This window comes from Camponotus floridanus, unplaced genomic scaffold (genome assembly GCF_003227725.1).
Source record: "Camponotus floridanus strain SB8 unplaced genomic scaffold, Cflo_v7.5 scaffold104, whole genome shotgun sequence".
In the NCBI taxonomy this organism is placed as follows: Eukaryota; Metazoa; Arthropoda; class Insecta; order Hymenoptera; family Formicidae; genus Camponotus; species Camponotus floridanus.
Genome location: NW_020229220.1, coordinates 350,026 through 371,292, shown reverse-complemented (window position 1 = coordinate 371,292; position 21,267 = coordinate 350,026). Strand labels below are relative to the sequence as shown.

At 32.5% G+C, this 21,267-nt stretch overlaps 1 protein-coding gene across 4 annotated transcripts; it reads left to right on the top strand.

Moving 5' to 3' along the window:
* The first annotated feature begins 493 nt into the window (after window positions 1-493).
* LOC105248516 (hypothetical protein) lies at window positions 494-10,353 on the top strand. Of its 4 annotated transcripts, none has more exons than XM_025411014.1 (10): window positions 494-722; window positions 923-1,065; window positions 2,644-2,874; window positions 3,340-3,752; window positions 5,829-6,064; window positions 6,291-6,341; window positions 6,968-7,105; window positions 8,548-8,759; window positions 8,935-9,094; window positions 9,258-10,353. In XM_025411014.1, exons 6-10 carry the CDS (start codon window positions 6,293-6,295, stop codon window positions 9,362-9,364), a joined length of 666 nt encoding a protein of 221 aa, XP_025266799.1. In that variant the 5' UTR covers window positions 494-722; window positions 923-1,065; window positions 2,644-2,874; window positions 3,340-3,752; window positions 5,829-6,064; window positions 6,291-6,292; the 3' UTR covers window positions 9,365-10,353. The 4 variants fall into 4 exon arrangements, with proteins under 4 accessions (XP_025266799.1, XP_025266798.1, XP_025266806.1 ...); XM_025411013.1 differs by having other exon boundaries at window positions 3,340-3,759; XM_025411021.1 differs by lacking the exons at window positions 2,644-2,874; window positions 3,340-3,752.
* The last annotated feature ends 10,914 nt before the right edge of the window (window positions 10,354-21,267 follow it).

The following is a 21,267-nucleotide window of genomic DNA, read 5'->3' as shown; positions in this document are numbered from 1 at the left end:
ATATGTATTTATATATATACACTACTCAAAAAAATAGGGAACACTTTTTGTTTCCTAAAAATTGGACTTTTTCAAATCGTTGAAACTCGTCGAAAAATCATCGTAGACAAGAAGTTAAAAAAGCATTTTGAAGTTTGAAATTCCAACTTTAACGGGCAGTTGGTTTTTAAAAAATTTTTTATCATATACATATATATTTTTTTATTATATTATATATTATATTTATATATATATATATATGTGTGTGTGTGTGTGTGTGTGTGTGTGTGTGTGTGTGTGTGTGTGTGTGTGTGTATTGTATATATACAGGGTGAGTTTTAATGCTTGTGTCAATCTTTTATCATGCAGAAAATTACCGACTGCATAATAAATTGATTGGTAAATGTCAATTCCCACACAGCACAAATGACTGTTTGTCGACTAATAGTCGACTTTTTTCAGGCGACTTAAAGTCAGCTGTTAAAGTCGACATTTAGCCGATTATTTCCAGGATGATTTTTGTCGACTTTAAATTGTCGACTTTAAGTCAACAATTTAAAGTCGACAAAAATTATACTAGAAATAGTCGGCTAAATGTCGACTTCGAAAGTCAAAAGTTGGCGCGTAATGCGCGCGTGACATGCGATCGCCGCGATTTCATCCTTTCGATCGTCTCTGTAGTGTGTGCCCATTGTGCCTCCCGCGTGCCGGCTTTTTGTTCCAACTGTGCAATATTTATCAAGGTAATGTCCTTCTTTCATAATTAATATTATAGCATAAAATATTAAAGGATATCAGAGATATATTGTATATACATATGTAAATTTTATATGTAATAATTCCTGATATGTACAATTATGTACAAGTGAGGTTAGAATCGTCCTCTTTCTTCTCTATTGAATTTCCGTGTATCTGTAATTAGTAACAGTATTTTTATTTTCAGCTTATCTTGTGCAATAGAGGCGGTGCTAATTCTGCAGTTAGCCGAAACAAAATATCTGCATGAAGCAGTACGAAAGACGAAGCGCCGGCGAATTTGATTATTGACTTGATATTGAGCGAAGCAGCATACGATACATAATCAAGGTAATTTACATTTCTAATTTTTTATTTAAATAATTTGAAAATATAAATAACAAAGTGCCGTAACGGTCATTGCTAGGTCTTAGTGTTGATATTTATTGTGTGATTGTATATACCTTTTTAAGAGTTCACTAAACTGCACGCCAAATATGTTTTTAATCATAACAGCTCCAAGTTAAATTAATAGTAATATCACTTTATTTATTTGAAAATCAATTTAATAATTAATGATGCTAACTTGCATCGAAATATGAAAACCCATCCTCCCCCCTAAAAAAAACTGTAAAGAAATTATTGCAAAAAATAATACCTCAGCCAGGGGAAAAATCTATTCGGTGCACAGTTTAATGAACTTGAAAAGATATATATAAAATCACACAATAAATATTACATTATCAAGGAGAATCCTGCAGTAGCTAATTGCTGATTTTATTAAAATTTTAATACAATTTAATGGATTTGATAATATTCACTAAAACATTTTATTAAGCAGTAAAGCTCCAGGTGCCATTATTCAGGCATCCTCGAGAAAATGAAGATTTCCAGCATCTATATAGTACCGTTATGGAAAAGTGATTGTTGAATCAATGATGTAGCGTTAAAACGTTGATTGTTATGCTCGGAGTTCCAGGTTCTGTCCTCGAAGACATTTTGTTTCATTTAAATCTTATATTTTTAAATTGTTATATACAATTTTTTAATCATTATTAATTATTTAATATAAAATGTTATTTTGTTAAAAATCACGGAATTTAAAGATGTTCTTCTGTTAATAATTAAATTAAAATTTTTTATGAATACAAAAAATATATTTGCTTTACTGTAACAAATGTTTGAGTGAATACTACACATCCATAAAATGTTATTAAAATCGGTAATCAGAGACTGCCAGGTTTCCCTTAGATCTAGCTATGACCGTTAAAGCACTTCATTTATATTGTGTTTTCACACTGTCGGTCGAATAAATTCTTTATTTGGTAAGTCGATTGTCCATTTGTTCTATTTTGTATATTTCACGTTTTTGTAAATGAATAATTATTTTAGTTTAATATTTACATTTTTGATAACCATAGATATTTCATCATAAAAAGAAACATCATACATATACATAAAAATTCCCTTTTATTAAATATGCAATAATTTAAAAAATTTATTCATTTAAAAGTTTATGCAACATGAAATAAAAGAGAAATAATCTAATATTCATAGTTGATTCTTATTTCAAGACTATCTTAAATATTTTAAGATGTTAATATAGTTATTATATCAGATTGGTTAATGACATCTTTAGATAGTACTTAAGACGGTCTTAAATATAAGAATCGACTGTGAATACTGGCCTGAAAATACATATTTCATATCTGCAAAATGAGCTTAATAGATACTATTTACAAATGTTATTCTTAAAAATAGGAATTATAAGTATATATGCATATATGTACACACACACACGCGCGCGCGCGCGCGCACGCACGCACACGCACACACACATATACGTAAATACAGGGCCGTGCAGGTAAATCCGGAAAAAGTTTAGATAGGTATAGTGAAGTGATGTGTTATTGGATTTTTGTGTTCTAGGTTTCTAATTAAAGCTTAAGAAGCGTACTTTGACAATGAAACAACGTATAAAGTGAAAGTGGAAAGATGAGCAAAGAACAGGACAGGAGAGCTGCGAACCTGGAATCACTGCGCGCCGGGAAGACCGCCAAGGAGATTGTGGATTGGTTTGGCTACTCAAAAACGCAAGTTTACGAGATAGCCAAAACCTATCGAGAGGCGGACAACAAGGACGATGTTACTTCGGACCGGGTAAGCCACAGCAAGCGATCAGACCGGAAGCGGACTGGTGAATTCATCGATCAGTTAAAGGATCGGATTGACCAGAGTCCTGGAACCAGTATGGCAAAGTTGGCCAAAGATATGGGCGTACATCGTGCAACAGTGAGTCGTGCAGTTCACCAGGATCTGCATTATAAATCGTATGTACTACGGAGGCGACAATTGCTGACGGACGCCATGAAAGTCAACCGGAAAATCAAATGCCAAGCACTGCTAAACGACATTAAGCACGAGAGCGCCCATCATCTTCGGTTCTTCACCGACGAGAAAAACTTTATTCAGGACAGAAAGGTCAACCGCCAAAACGATAGGTGGATTTGCGAGGACGCTTCCGATGTGCCGACGGTCATGCATACGAAGTTCCCTGCGTCGGTTATGGTTTTGGGCGTCGTCAGCAGTGACGGAGACGTGATGCCGCCGTATTTCTTTGAGCAGGGACTCAAAATCAACGCGGCAGTGTACATCCACGTGTTAGAGACGGTCGTTAAACCGTGGATGGACCGTGTGGCCGATGGACGTGAATACGTCTTCCAACAGGATTCTACGCCAGCCCACAAGGCGAGAGTCACGCAAGCATGGCTTCATGACCAATGTTCCTTATCATTGGTCGCCGGACTTGTGGCCGCCCTCCAGCCCAGATTGCAATCCGCTGGATTACTACGTGTGGGGCGTAGTAGAGGCAGAGGTGAACAATGAACCTCATAACACAAAGGACGCGCTACGTAAAAAAATTACGGCGGTAATGACCAATATGAACAGAGAGGAGCTGGCTCGGGCGTGTAGGCGATTCAGGTCTCGGCTGGAGCAGGTCGTTGAGGCGAACGGGGATTATATAGAGTAATATTAACGTATGTGGTGAGTACTTTCATTTTGCCAAGTTGTGTGCATGTAAAAAAATTTTTGGGGATAATATAATTATTTTTTTCTTTCAGTAAATTTTTCCGGATTTACCTGCACGGCCCTGTAGTATATATTTCCTATTTTTAAGAATTATAATTAATGCAAGTATATGTAACAATTTATATGTAATATATATAATATAAATACACTATATATATATATATATATATATATATATATATATATATATACAGGGTGTTCAAAAAGTCCCGGTACGGGGGAATAACTCGAAAAGTAAGGGTCGGACAAAGAAACTTTTCCGACAAAAGTTGTAGCGCTTACTCCGAGCTTTTATCTCGTGACCTTGAGTTTGACGTTGAGCTTGACCTTCAAGGTTATTTGAAGGTCAAAGTGTTTTTTTTAAATGGGAACCCCTATTTTTGATTGTATATTCTTATAGCTGACGTCGAGAGCTTTTCAAAACACTATAATAAAATATTTTTCCCTCAAGCATTTATCGAGTTATGAGGCTTCAAATCATTTCTTAATTTTACATAAACCGTAAAATATCTTGTAAAATATTCACTTTTCGATTATTTTACCTTAATACTTTTATGTACAAAATAATGAGAGGAATCAATTGGTGTAAAGAAAACATACAGTTGTTTTTAAGAAAAAATATGTAATTGTTAATTGCAAATTACATATTTTTTCTTCGGAACAATTATGTGTTTTTTTTTAGACCAATTGATTCCTCTCATTATTTTGTACATAAAAGTATTAAGGTAAAATAATTGAAAAGTGAATATTTTACAAGATATTTTACGGTTTATGTAAAATTAAGAAATGATTTGAAGCCTTATAACTCGATAAATGCTTGAGGGAAAAATATTTTATTATAGTGTTTTGGAAAGCTCTCGAGGTCAACTATAAGAATATACAATCAAAAATAGGGGTTCCCATTTAGAAAAAACACTTTGACCTTCAAATAACCTTGAAGGTCAAGCTCAAGGTCAAACTCAAGGTCACGAGATAAAAGCTCGGAGTAAGCCCTACAACTTTTGTCCGAAAAGTTTCTTTGTCCGACCCTTACTTTTCGAGTTATTCCCCCGTACCGGGACTTTTTGAACACCCTGTATATATATATATATATATATATATATATATATATATATATATATATATAACAGTAACATTATATCCATCTTAAAATTTTGCACTCAGTAATGTAAATATAACACATATTGTTATATTGATCAGTGTCGATTGGGGTGTGGCTAAAAAAATATTGTCATAATTTTTATTTTTTAATATTATTTATTAATAAAAAGAAATTATTTGTTGAGTTGTTAAATATTGTATTCTAATTTTTACAATATGTGATTGAACTTTTCGACGTAAAATATAAAACTTCTTGCAAATTATTTTTTTATTTTATTCTTTATTTTTTTTTATGTATAGAAAATGTGTCAGTACTTTATTGCAAGCAAATATTTACTTTTTTTTATAAACTTGGTGTAATACTTTTATGATATAACACTTTACCAGAATATGTGTGTTACAGAATCAATTTTTTCAAATATGTGATTACAGGAATCACATATTTGAAAAAATTGATTCTGTTTTTAAGAACAATTCTATTTTTAAGAAAACAGGCTATGATTTTTATATTATATTGGAAGATACTGTTTTTTCCAAAACCGGATTTTATTCGTCTATTGCTCATATCTTGTAGCTTTTATGTGAAAAATTTTGTGTAAAAAAAGAAGTATTTCAGTGAAAAGTTTAAAATAATCCACCTTGTATAATATTGCAATAATTAATAAAATAATAATATTGCAATAATTAATAAAATAATAAATAAATATTTGCGTTATTATGTAATAATATTCATTATTAACAGATGCCTAAAAGATTCCGAGAATTATCTTTACGCCAAAAGAATCGGCGCCTTGAAGCTTTTGCAAGACATGAGCGGCAATCAATTATACATAGACCTATCAATACGACAGTCAACTTAGAAACGCGAGATCATAATAATGTTCTTCCAAAACAGTGTATCATTACGGATGATTCTTGTACAGATAACGAAGATAATCTCAATATATCTTATACCGATGTTCCACATTTTGAGCACGTAATTGTTGAACCGGAAAATAAAGAGAATGGCGAAGACAAGACTACGCTTTAACCAACGTGCCAACCAAAAGTGTCAACGATATTAATGAACCTGAGATCAGTGATGAAATATTGGAAACTAATTTTGTAGACGTAACCTCATTAGATTCATACGAAGATGAGTCGTCATGTAGTGACACAGGTACATTGATATTTATACATTGAATATGGATATACATTGAATATATTTTTGTACGAACAAAGATTTGTTTTGTTTAAAAAAAAAATCAAAATAATTTTGTATATGCAAACATAAATACTGTCGTAAATAAATTGTTATATATCTTATTATCATTTATTTTTTTTTGTTTATTGAGTAAAAATACGAACAATTTAAATAAAAATCTTATATTTCTCTTGCTTTTCAGAAATGCAAAAAATGATACACGAGAAGCAAGAAAGTCGAAAAGTTGTAAAAGGTAGGTTTCAAATTATTATGTCATCAATCTTATTAAATATCCTATTCTTTCTTCCGTATCTCTTGCTGCTCTTGTATCTTAATGAAAAATCCTCTTTTGCTTTCTTCAGATTTAATATATGCCTCTTTCTTGTTTTTCTTGATAATTCTATGAAACTACTTCCAGCAGTTTATAGGAATATTTTCATCTATTATTTCTTTTTCCTATATTTATTAATGTACTTCCATGTACTTCCACATACGTCCAATATCCTCCTTTCTCGTAGCTATTATTTTAAATTGACCATCCTTGATCTTTAGTTTTGCTTATCAATATTTGGCCTTCTTTATCAATTTCTTCTTAGATTATCTTGATTCCCCATCTTTTTTCTTCTTTCCTTATCAAACCTCCCTTATTACCTCCCAGTCCATAATAGAACTATTTCCTATTCTGCTATTTTTGTTAAGTATTTATTAATTGTAATGTAATAATTGTAATTGTAGTAATGATTTCTCTTTTCATTCTTTTCTTTTGTTTTATTGCCAAAATAAAGCTCTACACAAATTTATCCTATAATTTATCTATAATGTTACATTTGTATCACTGCAATGCCAATAATGTAAACGATATATTTCTTTCAATTACAGGGAACGTAACAGCTCGACCAACAATTGTATCACAACTGATTATTCGTCCTTCCACGAGCAATGATGGCACTAATGTATTAAATATAATACAAAATATTGAAAATAATTCAATGAAATTGGAGCATTCATTTTGTTGTGGTAAGTTTTATTTCATTTTGTACTATTATATGTAATTATTATACAGGGTGTATCAGAGCGACCGTAACAGCAGTTTTTTGAGGAACCTAAGTATTTGAGAGAAAAATGTTTTGTACAAAAGTTGTAGGGCTTAAAATAATCTATTTATAACGATCGTATCAGTTTGACTTTGAATAGCACCGTCAAGGTCGCATAAAAAATACTTTGCATTTTTTAAATGGAAACCCCCATTTTTTATTGCATATTCTTGTAGCTTACCTCGAGAGCTTTTCAAAACACTATAATAAAATATTTTTCTCCTAAGTACTTTCCGAGTTATGAGATTTGAAATCACTTCTTAATTTTACATAAACCGTAAAATATCTTGTAAAATATTAATTTTTCGATTATTTTACTTTAATATTTTTATGTACAAAATAATGAGAGGAATCAATTGGTGTAAAGAAAACACATAATTGTTTCGAAAAAAAATTTAATTAATTGCGAATTACATTTTTTTGTTCGAATCAATTATGTTTTCTTTACACCAATTGATTCCTCTCATTATTGTGTACATAAAAATATTAAAGTAAAATAATCGAAAAATTAATATTTTACAAGATATTTTACGGTTTATGTAAAATTAAGAAGTGATTTCAAGTCTCATAACTCGAAAAGTACTTAGGAGAAAAATATTTTATTATAATGTTTTGAAAAGCTCTCGAGGTAAGCTACAAGAATATGCAATAAAAAATGGGGGTTTCCATTTAAAAAATTCAAAGTATTTTTTATGCGACCTTGACGGTGCTATTCAAAGTCAAACTGATACGATCGTTAAATAGATTATTTTAAGCCCTACAATTTTTGTACGAAACATTTTTCTCTCAAATGCTTAGGTTCCTCAAAAAACTGCTGTTACGGTCGCTCTGATACACCCTGTATATTCAGTAATTGAATAATGAATGTCATTCAATAATTGAATGTAGTAATTTTACACACTTAGTAAAATAGAAAAGGCAATTGGTTATAGCTGGATCTCGGCGCTAATATCTTATTATGCAATTTTATATACATCTTCAAGATCAAACTGCACATCGAATAAATTTGAGATCCTCGAAAAGCTATAACTAGAATGAGAACAATATCGCGATATTATCACGATTTTAACTGAGGTGTTATTTTTTGAAACAAAATTCTTCACTTGCAATATTTTAAACAAGAGGGGTTTTATTAGATAGTTGTTATCATTATTATCTAATCATCAATTTAATCTCTTGGTACTATTCTTCTTGTTTTCAACCTATAACTGTATCAAGACCAAATATTTGTTCGGCGCGCAGTTTGATATATGTAACGATATATGTAAAATCACAATATAATATATTAAATAACATAAATTTCAGTTGCATTTTTGCAGGTTAATTTTTAATTATTTACTTTTAAATATTTCTTTTGTTGTATAGAAAAATGCCGCAAAAATTACTTGGACAAATTTGTGACAATTGAACGGAAACTCAATCGGATCATTCATTTTCTAGAAAATGAAAATAATGTACAACGGAATGAAATAGAACAAGACGATGTGTCGTTGTTACCAAATTTTCCTCTCACTACAGTTGAACAAACAGAAATGTTCAATAACAGATTGGAAGATATTAATGTTCGGCGACAATTTGTAAGTATCTTGTCACATTAATTAATTGTAATTATATAAATTAAAGCCTATGATAACAGTAAGCTAATGTTAATATTTAGAAAAAAAAATAAATTGAAGAAATTGTGCAATAAAATAATAAATGTATTATATAATATATAAAAATATATAAAAATATTGTTTTTATTTATTACAGATGAAAAAAATGGCGCAGTTTGGCGGGGATACCGTAGCCAAACTTGTAAAAAATATAATGTTGGAAACTATCGGATATGAAGTTGCGGCAGCGTACACGTGGACAGGCCAAAAAAAAAGATTATCATTCAAAACATCGAAACTGGCTGACACAATAATTGGTATATAATTTTAACATTTTTCTTCATTCTTTGTAGTTGCACTGAACTGTATTTAAACAAACTTTTTTTTAACATTAAATACAATTCAGATGAGAATTTTTTTAGAACTACTTCATGTCATGTTAACATGTATTTTAACATGATCCAATTATTATGTTTGTAGCAATTATTTTGAAGAAAAAGGATACTACTACAATTATTGAAGTGGAAGGATGTATTCAAGAGTGGTTGAGACGATCCGGCGACAGAAAGAGAGGCTTAAACAAGTAAATATATTGTATGTACCTGATATGTTAAATTTGTCATTTTCTTTGGAAACTATTAATTTTATATAATATTAATATATAACATAAAACATTGATATTTTGTACTGAATAAAACTTAATCTTCGATCCATCGTGCTGGGACTGTCTTCTTTCGAGAACAGAGTCCGCGTTGATTGACGCTCTTGATCAAGCTTCAATCAATGGGTGCTGAGACTGTTCTCGAAAGAGGATAGAGTCCGCATTGATCGACGACCAAGGTTAATCTTCGATCAATGGGTGCTGGGACTGTCTTCTTTCGAGAACAGAGTCCGCGTTGATTGACGCTCTTGATCGAGCTTCAATCAATGGGTGCTGGAGCTGTTCTCGAGAGAGGATAGAGTCCGCATTGGTCAACGACCAAAGTTAATCTTCGAAACTGGACTTGGAAACAATAAAAGTTCGAGAACAGAGTCCGCGTTGATTGACGCTCTTGATCGAGCTTCAATCAATGGGTGCTGGGGCTGTTCTCGAGAGAGGGTAGAGTCCGCATTGGTCAATGACCAAAGTTAATCTTCGAAACTGGACTTGGAAACAATAAAAGTAAGGTAGAGTCCAAGGTAGAGTAAAAATTCTCGCAATTCTGTTGTTTTCCAACGTCTCAATTCATCCAGAGAACGTGATTTTCAGATCAAACTCCTTCGGTACCTACTTTGTACATTGCAATTAATTTTTCCAAGTCTATTATAAGTTTGCTTTCACTTTGATGTTTGATAACTACTTATCCATAACTGTAATACTTTTTTCATGACTCCTAGACATGACATATCAAGTACATATAATTTAAAGAGAACTGTGTAACATTAGCAGTTGTATTAACTCGAAAGGAGATATAACCAGTATGACGATTTTGTGATTGTAATAAGTACCTAATTCTTGTATACTTTCCACATCCAAAAAATCTGTTATGTGCAATTTATTTAAATATAATTATATATGCTTGTTATAATTCTAACAAGCATATATAACTATTATTTTCTAAAAAAAAATAATTTAAAAACAATATATATTCTATTTATATATATCCTACAAAGCAGGAATATTCTCTAATATTTTATTCTTCGGTCTTTAAAATTCTATTTTTTCTCATTCAACATTGCTCAGAAACATATATTTATACATAATTAGATCTCTTTGACGTACATCCAAGTAAGCTCTGTTATAAGTGGAAGTATTTATGCGAGATAATGAGACTAATAATATTATTTATTGTTAGAGAAAACGGTACGTAGATATGTTCTAGAGACAAAGTAATTCATACGATGGATAAACTGTTTTGAATGCAAATAGTAATATGTTATTAGAAATATTAGTTATACTGTAAAATATTATTATTAAAAATCATTAAATAGAGAAGTACTTTGTGTAATAAAAACAGTCATTTAAATACAAGTGCTATTATATTTATAATTATCTTTATGTAGTAATGATTAAATATTGTTATTTAAAACTGAATATATAATCTTCATGTATTTCAAAAATTCTTACTGCATTATTTGCTTGCAAAGCGTTATTATGTTTTATCATATGTAATTATTATATTTAATAAAAATTTCTGTCATGCAAAACTGCCAATAATATGGAAGGCAAAAATATATAAAAAGATTATATATATAATCTTTTCATATATATATATATATATATAGTAAAACAAAATTTTTTGTTAAATAACGTCTGTCTTTAGAACATATCTTCTAGGTCTATGTACAATTGGCATTCATGCCTTATAAAATGTCTTTCAATATGTTTGAAACTGCGTTAAAAAGCATGTTTAAAATAAGAAAACATGTTTTAAACATATATGTATTACTTTTCATAATTAAAGTATATAATTTAGATGTATATACGTATATATGTACCTGATGTTACGTTGAATTTTATTTCGAAACTATGTATTTTATGTAATATATATTAAGATGTAACATAAAACGTTTATATTTTTTCTAAATAACATTAAATATTATAAACAAATAACTTTTGTTCTCTCTTTCACTATTTTATTATATCCACTTACATTTGTACATTTACTACCAAATTTTTATTTTCATAATGACATTTGTCAAAAATTTAGTTTTATTACTTTCAATGTATAATGTATATTATATATTTAAAATATAAAATTAAGTTTTTGATAAATGTCATTATGAGAATAAAAATTTGGTAGTAAATGTATAGATGATTTCAAATTGATTACAAGTCGACTTATTGCCGACTAAAAGTCGATCTAGTCGCCATAACCTCAAAAACAATGTCGGCTTATAGTCGCCATAAAGTCGACTTAAAGTCGACTGTATATACTGACTTTTAGTCGACTATTTTCGGGTCATTTGTCGACTAAAAGTCGACAATAAGTTGACATTTAGTCTGACTTTGAAGTTGACTTTAGACTCCTTTTGCCGACTGACAGCCGACTAATAGTCGACTCGGTACTGTTTAGGTATTTACATGAACGCATGACGAAGCCTAGTTTTCTGCATGCACGATTCACCAATGTCTGAATATGGAGTTCCCAAGACAGGTTCGAGCAAAAGATAACCCCCAGGTCACAAATGGAGTCAGTTGACGCGAGAGAGACTCCGTTTAAAAAATACACGTGCTTGTTTACATATTTTTTACGGGTGAAGTGAATCACTTGACATTTAGTTAAGTTAAAGCGCAAGCCATTCTCAGAACACCAATGATCAAGTCGGTAGAGATCAGACTGCAGAAGCCGCGCATCGTCGGAGATCGTAACACGGCAGAAAATTTTCAAGTCATCTGCGTATAACAGAAAATTGCAGTTCTCAAATATATTCTTAATATCATTAATAAATATATTAAATAAAAGCGGTCCCAAGTGCGAGCCTTGAGGCACCCCCGAAGAAGCAAGAATGGCCCGAGAAAAGCAATTATTAAACTTAGCAACCTGCAATTTATCTGTCACAAAATCCGATAACTATTTCAACAATAATCTGCCGATCCCAAATGCCTGCAATTTGCGCAATAATACGGCGTGATCAACGCTGTCAAAAGCTTTCCGAAAGTCAGTGTATACCGCATCAATTTGTGAGCTCTCCTCAACGGCAGAAATTATAAAGTCATGGTAAATAAGTAGATTGGTTAAAGTAGAGCGATCAGCCACAAAGCCGTGTTGCTCATCGATTAATGCATTTTTTGACAGCGCCGATAGTTTTCCGGCAACAATGTTCTCGAAAATTTTTGGCATCAGGTTTTGTTTGCTTATTGGTCTGTAGTTGGAGACTAAAGACCTATCACCACCTTTAAACACTAGAGTGACAATGAACAATTTCCACAATCTCGGAAAAATACCGCACGACAAAGATTTCTCAAAAATCAACCAGAGTACTCTCGACATTACAAAGTTACATTTAATTTAAGAAAAACTGGAGGAATGCCATCCGTACCCGGGGCAGAACCGTCATGCAGAGAATTAATGCTATTAAAAATGTCACCAATAGTGACGTCGATGTTTAATATATTTAAGTCATGATTGTACTTCGACTCCCCACCACTGCTCCCATTACCAAGTGAGTACACGGATTCAAAAAAGTTCGCAAAACAATTGGCAATCTCGGTACCGTTTTCAATAACACGGCATTATGATAAATATAAGGTGCTGACGATTTAGACGAAGACATGGAACTAATAAAGTTCCAAAATACTTTCACATTGCTAGAGATTGCATGTTCCGACCTTCGAATATAAGCCCTCCAGCACTTCAACGAGAGAGAATTGCATCTGGCTCTTAACTGAGAGAAAGCAAGATAGTCCGAGTAGCGTTGCATGTTTTTAAATTTATAATGAGTGGATTTCTTTTCTTTAGTAAGAATTATTAAATCTTTAGAAAACCAGGTGGGATAAGTCGATCCTCGCGGCAAGTATCTTGGAACAAAAGCAATAATTGCGTAATCGAGGTGACTATATAAAAAATCTATCGCGCTATTAACATCCAGATGACTTAGTTCATTATCCCACATAATATTTCCCAAGTAATTATTTATCTCTTCATAATTAGCACGCTTGAAGTTAAACCTCCATTCAGAGGGCGATGGAAAGGACAACGGCCCCGTTGACATCGGCAAGGATATTGTGATGACAGGATGGTAATGATCACAGGTACATATTGCTTCCGATACCGGATGAACCGAGACATCCCGCAAATTAGAAAAGACAAGATCGAGTATATTATGATTTATGTTGACAATATTATTATATTGGCGAAGATTGAATTCATTTAAAAAATGTGATATTGTATTCGCCTGTTCTGTCATATGATAATGATTAGAACGATTATCACTATTGTTAAACCAATGCACATTAGGCAGATTATAATCGCCAATTAATAAAATATCTGCATTAGACATAGACGATTTTACTTCCTCGACCAAAAGACAATGTGCCTCATAAAGTGAGGGTTCTGATGAGGGCGGTATATAAACAGCTCCTATAATCAAGTGTTTATGCCCGAGCCGAATGTCAACAAACAATTGCTCTACACGCGTTGTCATTGTTTTTAAAACACGACTAAACAAGCACTTGCGGACCGCAATCAGCACATCATCGCCTCGTGAATAATCACTACTAGCCGAGCATCTATCCATGCGAAAAACATTATAATCAACTAAGCCCAATTCCATATCCGCAATGCTGTCATTCAGCCATGTTTCAACTAAAATATATACATCAAAGTTATCTGTCATCGAGGAAATAGCACAGCGCAAGTCCCATAGATCTAGGCCACGCACGTTTTGTTAATACACTAAAGGGAAGCGAGTCAGTTTTTTGTGCCGGAGCCACGTTTAACGTTCACAATTCTGGGGACCCCGTTCTTGTAACGAATGGTGTTGTTCGTTTCGCCCGCATCGATGAGTGATTTCAATTGAGATTATAATTCATGTAGATGTTTCCTCTGCTTTGGTCTTGTGAGATTTTTATAGGCCAGCATAACGGTATTTATTCCGAAGAATAAACAAAGCTTCTTGTTTTGAAGGAAGAAAAATACGCAACGGTCTGGAGTGACCTTGGCGCTTTTGGCCTAGTCTTAAAATGTTATTTATCTGAGGAGTTTTCCCTGGATTAATCTTCCAAATAATCTCATTAGCAAGATCAACGTCATTACAGCCGTCCTCAGCTTCATCCATATTGTAAAAGATTAGGTTTGCTGTCCTTCTCCCTCTATTTTCCAGCTCTTCAATGATGTCGTCCTCCAAAAGTGATGACGCCTGAGGATGCGACTTATTCAAGAGGCCTTCGAGTTGCTCCACTCTGTTGCACAATCCCTGGATATCATTATTCAATTTATCAAGTTCAGCCCAATACAATTCTCTCATCTCCCTGCGGAAGTCTTCGAACTCAGCATGCAATAAATCTTTCATTGCATCGAGAAGAGTGGAGTTCATATCCATCCGTTGCGACGCGCGAGATGTCGAAAGTTCCGAGCAATCCCCAAATTGACCATTAAAATGGGGGTGTCCAGTGCGGGAGATGCATGCAGGATGAGATGCAATACCGCAAGTTTTGCAGCTAATTGATTTTACAACGACTTTGCCACAGCTCTTGCACGTTTTTCTACCATCCATGATCGATAGAAATAAAATTAAATCGAGAAACGTACGAGATTAGAGCAGAGAGTAAACACGTCTGTCCTTCGTCGCTGTAAATACTATACTACTGATTATATTATGTTGCTAACAAAACTAAGCAATAAAAAGGCTTAAAGAATTTGAATTTATTATTGAATTTATTATACATTTGAAATTATTATTGTTATTTTTGGGAATTATAATGTCTATTTCTACTCGCTTATCTTGAGTGATCACATCGACTGTGTCTCATAGAACGAATTCCCATTGTGCTTTTGTTTGCGATTTTCAATATCTTACGATTTTTTATCGTTGTTATTGAAATAATTATTGTGAATAGTGTGACGTGATGTGTGTGTGTGTGTGTATGTGTAGTGATCCGATTTTACGAATCTACAGTTTTAACGAAATTGTAGTTCCGATAAAATCACGAGATTCGCGGAAATTGCGTGATTTTTCCGGCGTTTTTCGTTTGCGATTGGCGGTTTGTTTTCGATTGTTGCAGATACTTTTCATAGATTAAAACCCATACAGCACAAAAAGGCCAAAAGACGTCTAAAGGACTTTAAGACGTCTTTAAGTAGTCTTTTAGATGTCTTTTGGACATGTGTGCTGTCTGGGAATGGATAAGAATAATGTGAAGAAAATCATGATATTCGACAGATGTGCATATAGTAACTGTAATAATATCAAATCAGAGAACTGTAAATTGTTTCGTTTTCCACAGAAGACTGATGAAAAATATTTGACATTTGGATAAGAAATTAGGGTAAGTAAAAATACTAAATTCTTTTCTTCCTCTTCTTTTATATTTATTGGTTTTTGCTGATCTCAAATTAAAGACCTTATCTTGCCGACCATTGATCTTCAGTGAACAAAATTGTTGAAAATACCAAAAATATTTAATGATAACAAAAAAGCTGAATTTTGTGAAAAATGAAGAAACGACTGTCTTAAAAATTTTAAGTAATTTTCTTTAATAAAATTTAATTAAAATTTTTTGAAGTACACTGTCAAGGAAAGATTGCGGTTGACTTTCATCAATTTTGATCTCCTTTCTTGTGGTGAATCTGTATTAAAATTAAGTTGATTTGTATTCAAGCTTTTCGTCCAATACGCCTTGTAATATTTTTTTATACTTGAAATTTTCATGTTTGCATAAAGACATATGTTTAATCAGTGAAGCTAGCGCAACAGAAAAGTTTTATCTTGAGAACGTAGTTAGTAGTTATTACATTGGCCACTACTACGGTATGGCGCTGAAATCAGTGAGAAAGTGCCGGTCTGGTCTTTATCCGGGTCATTGGCTATCTGTCTATTAGGGCCTCCGCACAAGGTGTTCCGTATCGCATTACGTTACGTTAAATATAGATCGTAAAGGGTACCCTCGGTTAACAATGGTGAAATGCCCTCAATTTTTTTTTTTTTTTTTTTTGGTAAAAATGTCTTGGGCCTCAAAATGAAGGGTCAACCAGGTCCCAAAAATTTTTTTGGGCCTTATAGGGCCCAAAAACATCGTTTTTTGCGTTTTATTTTTTTTCTCGCGTTCTAATCATCGGAAAAATCTGAAAAAATTCATGAGTATATATCTTTTGATTACTTTTTTGTGAAATTTTTTTGGAAAAAATTGGAGTCCAACATAATCTCGAAAAAAATTATTTAATATTTTAAACGCGATTTTGACCAGCTTCCAGTTTTGGAACGGTCAGAATTCTTTTTTTCTCTTGTAGAACGGAAAAAAATACGTCGAAAATGTATTTTTTCAGATTTTTTCTAGTGGTGCGCCATGTCGAAAAATAATAAAAACTAATAAATCGTCGATTTTTCGACGTTAAGGCATCATTCCCCAAACAGTTATTTGTTTTTATCATTTTCTGATCATCGAAAAAAGTTTAAAAAATTCATGAGTACTCTAGAAGTTATACTATTTGAATAGAATTTTTTTGAAAACGATTTAGGGTCAACATAATCTCGAAAAAAAAAAATTTAATGTTTCTAACGCAATTTTGACTATGTTCCGGTATTGAAACACGGAAAAAACTCACGATACATGTATATATATTTGTTTCTATTCATAAATAGTTTTCTTAGTAAGTGATAACATATGCTGACATAAATAGGAACGAAATATTAGTTATGCTGACTTTGACAGACATGTGCAGACATCAGCACAATTCCAAGAGAATATTAGAATTGTACTAGGACTTACGTTGACCTAAGGGTCCTGTCATTAGTGTAATGTTGTTTGAATGTCAACCACAAACCGCGTTCCACTCACTATTGGTAATCGGTACTTAATAGTTTCATCGGTACTCAATCATTTCAATGCTTGCGCGCGTTTCACTATGCAAGTTGTTTGCGTTTTGGAAGTAGAAAGCTTTCTTATTCCCTTTTACTTCCTCCTATTCACTTGTAATTCAGAGATGTGAATACACCTTACAATAGTATAGCTACACGTATAACAGTAATGGAGATCATATCTATATATTTACATCAAATGTAGATTCATAATAATCCCCATTACATTGGTAACGTTGGTTCCCGCCCATCGAGGCGGGAAACTTACCAATAAGATACTAGCAAAAGAGACAGACATAGGCCTCCCATGTAGTACCTCTCTCTCTACAGCGGGCGATTGCCTGTCTATCGTGATGCTCTGTCCATTATATATGTCTATGTAAAATAGGCATAAACTTAGCCCGTTCTACGATAAATGGAACAAAGTTAAATAAGAGGGAATATATGGGATCAAGACGGGGATGTCAATACACCTTTCACTTGTATAGCTACACGTATAACAGTAATGGGGATTATTATGAATCTACATTTGATGTAAATATATAGATATGATCTCCATTACTGTTATACGTGTAGCTATACTATTGTAAGGTGTATTCACATCTCTGAATTACAAGTGAATAGGAGGAAGTAAAAGGGAATAAGAAAGCTTTCTACTTCCAAAACGCAAACAACTTGCATAGTGAAACGCGCACAAGCATTGAAATGATTGAGTACCGATGAAACTATTAAGTACCGATTACCAATAGTGAGTGGAACGCGGTTTGTGGTTGACATTCAAACAACATTACACTAATGACAGGACCCTTAGGTCAACGTAAGTCCTAGTACAATTCTAATATTCTCTTGGAATTGTGCTGATGTCTGCACATGTCTATCAAAGTCAGCATAACTAATATTTCGTTCCTATTTATGTCAGCATATGTTATCACTTACTAAGAAAACTATTTATGAATAGAAACAAATATATATACATGTATCGTGAGTTTTTTCCGTGTTTCAATACCGGAACATAGTCAAAATTGCGTTAGAAACATTAAATTTTTTTTTCCGAGATTATGTTGACCCTAAATCGTTTTCAAAAAAATTCTATTCAAATAGTATAACTTCTAGAGTACTCATGAATTTTTTAAACTTTTTTCGATGATCAGAAAATGATAAAAACAAATAACTGTTTGGGGAATGATGCCTTAACGTCGAAAAATCGACGATTTATTGGTTTTTATTATTTTTCGACATGGCGCACCACTAGAAAAAATCTGAAAAAATACATTTTCGACGTATTTTTTTCCGTTCTACAAGAGAAAAAAAGAATTCTGACCGTTCCAAAACTGGAAGCTGGTCAAAATCGCGTTTAAAATATTAAATAATTTTTTTCGAGATTATGTTGGACTCCAATTTTTTCCAAAAAAATTTCACAAAAAAGTAATCAAAAGATATATACTCATGAATTTTTTCAGATTTTTCCGATGATTAGAATGCGAGAAAAAAAATAAAACGCAAAAAACGATGTTTTTGGGCCCTATAAGGCCCAAAAAAATTTTTGGGACCTAGGATTTGGTTGACCCTTCATTTTGAGGCCCAAGAAAGACATTTTTACCAAAAAAAAAAAAAAAAAAAATTGAGGGCATTTCACCATTGTTAACCGAGGGTACCCTTTAACTCCGTACGTAACTTTCAGTCAACGCACAGAAAAAATCGTAACGTAAAGACATATCTTTAAATTTAACTGTAAATTTATCTGTAAATTTAACTCCGTACGTAAATTTAAACTTCAATCAACGCACAGAAAAAAAAATCGTAATGTAAAGACATAGCTTTACGTTACGATTTTTTCTGTGCGTTGACTGAAGTTTAAGTTTACATACGGAGTTAAATTTACGATCTATACTTAACGTAACGTAATGCGATACGGAACATCTTGTGCGGAGGCCCTTAATCTGTGCCAGTGCGCACTAATGCCTTCAAATGGAATTGCTATTAGGGCTATTAAGGCCATTCTACAATGGCCGTAGCATAGGTTGTAAGGCGTAAGATTCAAGAAATTGACCCATCACAGTCAAGTATTAAGAGAATACTCGACTGTGATTGATCAATTTCTTGAGTCTTACGCCTTACAACCTTATGCTACGACCATTGAAGAATGGCCTTAAGGTTGTAAGACGTAAGACTCAAGAAATTGACCAATCACAGTCGAGTATTCTCTTAATACTTGACTGTGATTGGTCAATTTCTTGAATCATACGTCCATTGAATAAAGAATACCAGGAAGGAACATGTAGCGATATATCGCGGGATATTGGGTTAGGTTTTTATGACGTCATGAACGTCATAAATGACGTCATCACATATCTGGCGGTATATTTCAAACACACTAAAAATGCATCAAACAAAAATATGAAAGTAATGTGAATAAATACTTTACTAAACATGACTATTGTTAAATATAAAATACAAATTAACCTACAAGTTGTAATACTTTTATTTTGACTCTATTATTTTAAATAGAATATATTATACCACTTACTATATACCACTATGAAATGTTTCTATGCGTCCTTTTGTTTTAGAAAATCCACATAAGCAACAACTGACCATTTTTTATTTTTTTTTCTTTAATTCTCACTCTATTCAATTTTCACAGTTCTTACACAGTTCTTACACATGTGACGTCTATTGAATTCAATGGTAACGTCACAGTATATACTACAATGACGTCATAAATTCGATTCTATCGATATTTGGGCTGCATTCCAAAATTCACTGCCAGTACTGAAAATCTATAGTTTACATTAGAGAACCTCTAGGAGAGAGAATGGACAACTGATCATGTGACATGTGATCAAGCTTTTTCATGATTGGCTGGCAGAAAATGTATCAATTTTAGCTATTGCGACGCCAATGCAAAATATCATGACACAAATAGGTTATATTAACTGTGTGTGTGTGTCATCATATTGTGCATTGGCGTCGCAATAGCTAAAATTGATACATTTTCTGCCAGCCAATCATGAAAAAGCTTGATCAGTTGTCCATTCTCTCTCCTAGAGGTTCTCTAGTTTACATGACGTACACTATAGATTTTCAGTACTGGCAGTGAATTTTGGAACACAGCCTTGGTTTACTTTCATTACGTCACACGGCATATCCGTCACATCCGTTGCACGGCAAGCAAAAGATTTTCGGTCATATGCTCCTTCCTGGTATTTTTTATTCAATGCTTACGCCTTACAACCTTATGCTATGGTCATTGTAGAATGGCCTTTACAGTTGTTAATCCATTTTTAAAAAATTTAATAAAATAATATATTTACTTCAAATTATTAATCACTATATCAACCAGTATTTGATTATTTTTATTCTTTTTGTTACGCATGTTATTAATTGATAACACTTCGACATTCTTACATTTCGATTTGAGGCATTTATACTATTTAGCATTTACACATTTTCCATGGATAACTTACTTTACTTTGTTTAGAATTAAAATAGTTGTTTAGAATCAAAATAAAGTATGAATTAAATTAGTTTACACCCGAGAAATTTCACTTCGAAATAAGTCGAGATTAGATGGCTGGGTGTGAATGAATCATAATCTGTGAGATACTACTCCCATAGATATATTAACATAGACTGCTTATAAGATAGTGGTGTCCTCCTGAGAGAAAAGGATAGTATAAATTTACTTCGGTTTTTTTCTGACACACGCATGATGCAATTTCAGATTATTAAAGTCATGCATACTAGTGCGCTGATATATTTATAGAATGATACATTGTTAGAAAAAGACAGACACACAAGTAAATTCATGTTATCCTTTTCTCTCAGGAAGACATTTCAACTTTAGGCTTCACTGCCTTGTACTCAGTCTATGTTAACATATCTATGGGTACTCTGCACTGATCTGAGTTTTTTTCACACTTAAAAAATTTTATCCATTAAATTGGAAAGAATTTATTTTTTCCCAATATTTTTATTTACATGTAATATT

Excerpts from the sequence above, each read along its gene's own strand:
- LOC105248516 (XM_025411021.1), top strand. The coding sequence starts at position 6,293 with ATGCAAAAAATGATACACGAGAAGCAAGAAAGTCGAAAAGTTGTAAAA. Across the intron at positions 6,342-6,967 it reads AAGTCGAAAAGTTGTAAAAG|GGAACGTAACAGCTCGACCA; the intron begins GTAGGTTTCAAA and ends TTTCAATTACAG. Across the intron at positions 8,760-8,934 it reads TTAATGTTCGGCGACAATTT|ATGAAAAAAATGGCGCAGTT; the intron begins GTAAGTATCTTG and ends TATTTATTACAG.